The sequence below is a fragment of the Pundamilia nyererei genome, unplaced genomic scaffold, assembly GCF_000239375.1.
Source record: "Pundamilia nyererei isolate P.nyererei 1_Seehausen unplaced genomic scaffold, PunNye1.0 scaffold00001, whole genome shotgun sequence".
NCBI lineage: Eukaryota > Metazoa > Chordata > Actinopteri > Cichliformes > Cichlidae > Pundamilia > Pundamilia nyererei.
Genome location: NW_005187402.1, coordinates 12,335,739 through 12,339,460, shown reverse-complemented (window position 1 = coordinate 12,339,460; position 3,722 = coordinate 12,335,739). Strand labels below are relative to the sequence as shown.

Here is a 3,722-nt window from a genome sequence, read left to right as displayed (position 1 = left end):
ACTCCTGTGATATTTGTACATGCAAAACCTGGTGTAAACCCAGAGAACAATCCGCAAAACGATGCTCCCCTTGTTGATGTGAAATAGCTAAGGGGTGGAACCAAAAAGCAGTAAGGACAAGTTTGTGGGTGGGAGGTTTTCTATATCGCACTGACACCATGCGAGTTTTATTCTCATTACAGAAAATTGGCTTCATATTGGATTATTAGAGCAGTATGATCGGTTTATGAAAAGCGAAGAAGAGATTTAGTGTCCATCAGAAGATTACAAATCCAACACAAATTAAAAAATATATAATCTCTTTATTTAACGCAGAACCAGCGAGTATTTTAAATTTGTATTGTTGTTATCTCACGAGTTAAGCAAATCGTGTCACTGCAGAATTACCTTGAAGCAAGGCACTTTTCAGCACCAAGGATAGTTATTTAGTTTGCAAATTGCTTTCACTGAGTGAGTCCCGCAGTTCAATAATTTCAGAATAACAAGGTATGTCCAATGAGACACTTTAAAATATCACAGCTGCTCTGATCGAGGTGAGGGAGATGAAAAGGATGCATTTTTGTATGACTAGTGATTAAAATGAAAAGTACAACTTAGGGGAAGAACGTTATATTTTAAGGTATGCCTTACCTCAGATGTTCTCCTCCTGTCAGGAAGCACGAGTGTATTCGCATGACTCCCAGGTACTATAGTAGATCCTATACTCATTCTGGGTCCAACTAGCATGTACCGCTTCTCTCCTGATCTGTACTGGATGCTGTGACACAGTGTCCCATCATAATTGGTCTCTGGCAAATATTTAGAAGTATAGTCTGTGGATTTGGAGCACTGCATTGCAATCAGCACTACGATGCTGACGAGAAAAAGTACAGAAACTGCGCCCAAAGTTATCATGAGGTAAAATATGACGTTACTGTCCTCATCATCTTTTGCTGCACTTTTAACATCAGAAGCTGCAAAAGCCTCTTTGGGCTCCACAAGTTTGACAATCACAGTAGCTGTTGCTGAGAGAGAAACGTTGCCGTTGTCTTTGACCAGTATGAGCAGTTTATGCTCAGCCTCGTCTGTCTCTGTGAATGAACGAAGTGTTCTGATCTGTCCTGTATAGCGGTCCAAAGAAAAGAGACTGTGGTCAGTCACTTCTTGCAGTGAAAAGAGCAACCAGCCGTTATATCCTATATCAGCGTCATAGGCTCTGACTTTAGTCACCAAGTGTCCTGCGTTGACGTTTCGGGGAATCTCCTCCACACCTTGAGCAGAACCGTTGGAGCTGAGTGGATACAGGATGACTGGAGCGTTGTCGTTCTGATCCAGGATGAAGACGTTGACTGTGACGTTGTTGCTTAGTGACGGAGTTCCAGAATCTGAGGCAACAACTTGGAACTGGAAAGTTTTCAGCGTTTCAAAGTCAAAACTTTTCAGCGCTAAAATCTCCCCATTATCCGAGTTTATATTTAGAAATGAACTGATTTTATTATCTTCACTTCCGTCTCTGATGATATGATAGGAAACGCGTGCACAGTCATTTTCATCACGATCAGAGGCTTTCACCGCAAATACGGAGGCTCCTGGACTGTTATTCTCTGTGATATAAAACGTGTAAGGACTTGTTGAAAACTCTGGACTGTTGTCGTTTACATCTGATATAACCACGCTTATAGTCTTTTCAGTTAAATGGGGAGGTTCACCTGAGTCCTTTGCAATAATCGTGACATCATATTGAGAAGTAATTTCTCTGTCTAACTGGGAGATGGTAACTATAGCGTACATATTTTCCTGTAATGATGGAGATAACGTAAACGGGACTCCTTGTTTGATTGCGCAAATGACCTTACCATTGATTCCAGAGTCTAAATCGGTGACACTAATGAGGGCCACTGTAGTTCCTATCTTTGAATCTTCCTTGATAGAACTAGAAAATGATGTCACTTCTATCTCAGGTGCATTGTCATTCACGTCAGCAACGGTTATCACGACACTCTTGCCAGTTTTTAATGGAACCTGTGCCTTATCAGATGCCTGAATATCAATTTCATAACTTGTACTTTTCTCGAAATCTAACTTACCCGTTACATGAATTTCGCCAGTGTTTGCATCTATACTAAAAATCTCCATTATTTTTGGATCGACTTCGTTACCGAATGAATATATTATTTCACCGTTTGCTCCCTGGTCCAAATCTGTTGCATTCACTTGAATGACGACAGTGCCAGTGGGGATGTTTTCTTTAAGTGTAGCAGAATACAGCTCTTTGGTGAACACTGGGGAATTGTCATTAATATCAAGTACATCCACAGTGATTTCTATATCGCCTGATTTCGCCGGTTTCCCTCCATCAACGGCTGTTAAACGTAACTTGTGCTTCTCGTTTGTTTCTCTGTCTAACTGCTTCTGCAGAACTAAGAATGGTATTTTCTGGTCTTTGCCACGGTCCTTTACTTCTACTCTAAAATATTCATTATGACTTAGTTTATATTGCTGAATTGCGAATTGGCCCACATCGGGGTCACGCGCGGCCTGTAGCTGAAATCTCGCTCCTGGTAGAGCCGACTCGGAAATTTCAAGCCTTTTCTCTTTCTCTGGAAAAACGGGAGAATGATCATTTATGTCTAGTATTTCCACTGCCACATAGTGAATCTCTAGTGGGTTTTCTAGCACGGTTTTTAGGTTGATGGTGCATGCACTGCTTCGTTCGCACACCTCTTCCCTGTCTATCCTTCTTTTCACATACAGGATGCCATCGTTTTGATTCACCTGGAACAGTGATTCCGTTGAGCCTGTTACAATGCGGTATCCTCTGCCTTTGAGTGCACTCTTATCAAGCCCCAAATCCTTAGCTATATTTCCCACGATGGTTCCATCTTGAACCTCCTCGGATATGGAATATCTGATCTGTGCAAAAGCTCCGCTACATAAAATAACCAAAACAATTATGAAGACGAACCAACACCGCCGGTCCTTCCGTGCTTTGCCTTCCCTTTGTTCCATGACAAAGATGACTGAAAATAGTCCATAAAATCCCTGCTTGCAAAGCCAGCCAGTGTCCGATGATCCTGTATGTTAACCAGGATCTGTTTTGGGGGAATGCTCTGAAAATAAAGCACACTCGTTGCCGTGAATCACGATCTTACCTTGAAATTTGCTATTTGAGAGAAAAATAGCATATCGGCTCGGTTGAAATACCACTCGTGACGTAAGGTACTGCCAAATACAGAGAACCACTGAACTACACTGACATCAAGCGTTAGGTTTTGTTATTTACACAGACTACATTTAAAAAAAAAAGAAAAAAATTAAAATCCCCCAGATGAGTTATATTCTCACGCTGACGTAAACAGGTCTTTATTGACCTATAGGACCGGATTTTGCACAAAGCCCAACTCTGGACACTCGAATACATTTGAAAATATACAAGTACAAAGTACTTGTATAAGTACAACACGTATACATTATGTGTTGTGCTTTACTGTAACTGTGTAGTTAGCATATACTAAGTAGAAAACATCAGCAAAAAATACCACACAAATAACCTTACCAAAAACCCACTAGTGGAAGAGGAAAACGGTTTTCAGTGTTTACTAATGCCCGACATTTGTGACACTAGTAACAAATCAGCACCATGGAGAGTGAACACAGAGTACTGGTAAAAGTATTACTCTTGTTAAATATAATAAAAATTAAACTAAAAACGCTTTAAATGAAATCAAATTCTCCCATATACC

The 3,722-nt window shown here is 40.6% G+C and overlaps 1 protein-coding gene across 1 annotated transcript in view; it reads right to left on the bottom strand.

Moving 5' to 3' along the window:
- Positions 1 to 989: 989 nt before the first annotated feature.
- Positions 990 to 3,722, bottom strand: part of LOC106456170 (protocadherin-10-like) — a 7,291-nt gene continuing 4,558 nt past the window's right edge. The window contains exons 3-5 of the mRNA XM_013910051.1: positions 3,536 to 3,545; positions 1,210 to 2,908; positions 990 to 1,100 (exon numbers count right to left, since the gene is read on the bottom strand). Of these exons, the coding sequence (XP_013765505.1) occupies positions 990 to 1,100; positions 1,210 to 2,908; positions 3,536 to 3,545 (1,820 nt within the window). The remainder of the gene's footprint in view (positions 1,101 to 1,209; positions 2,909 to 3,535; positions 3,546 to 3,722) is intronic.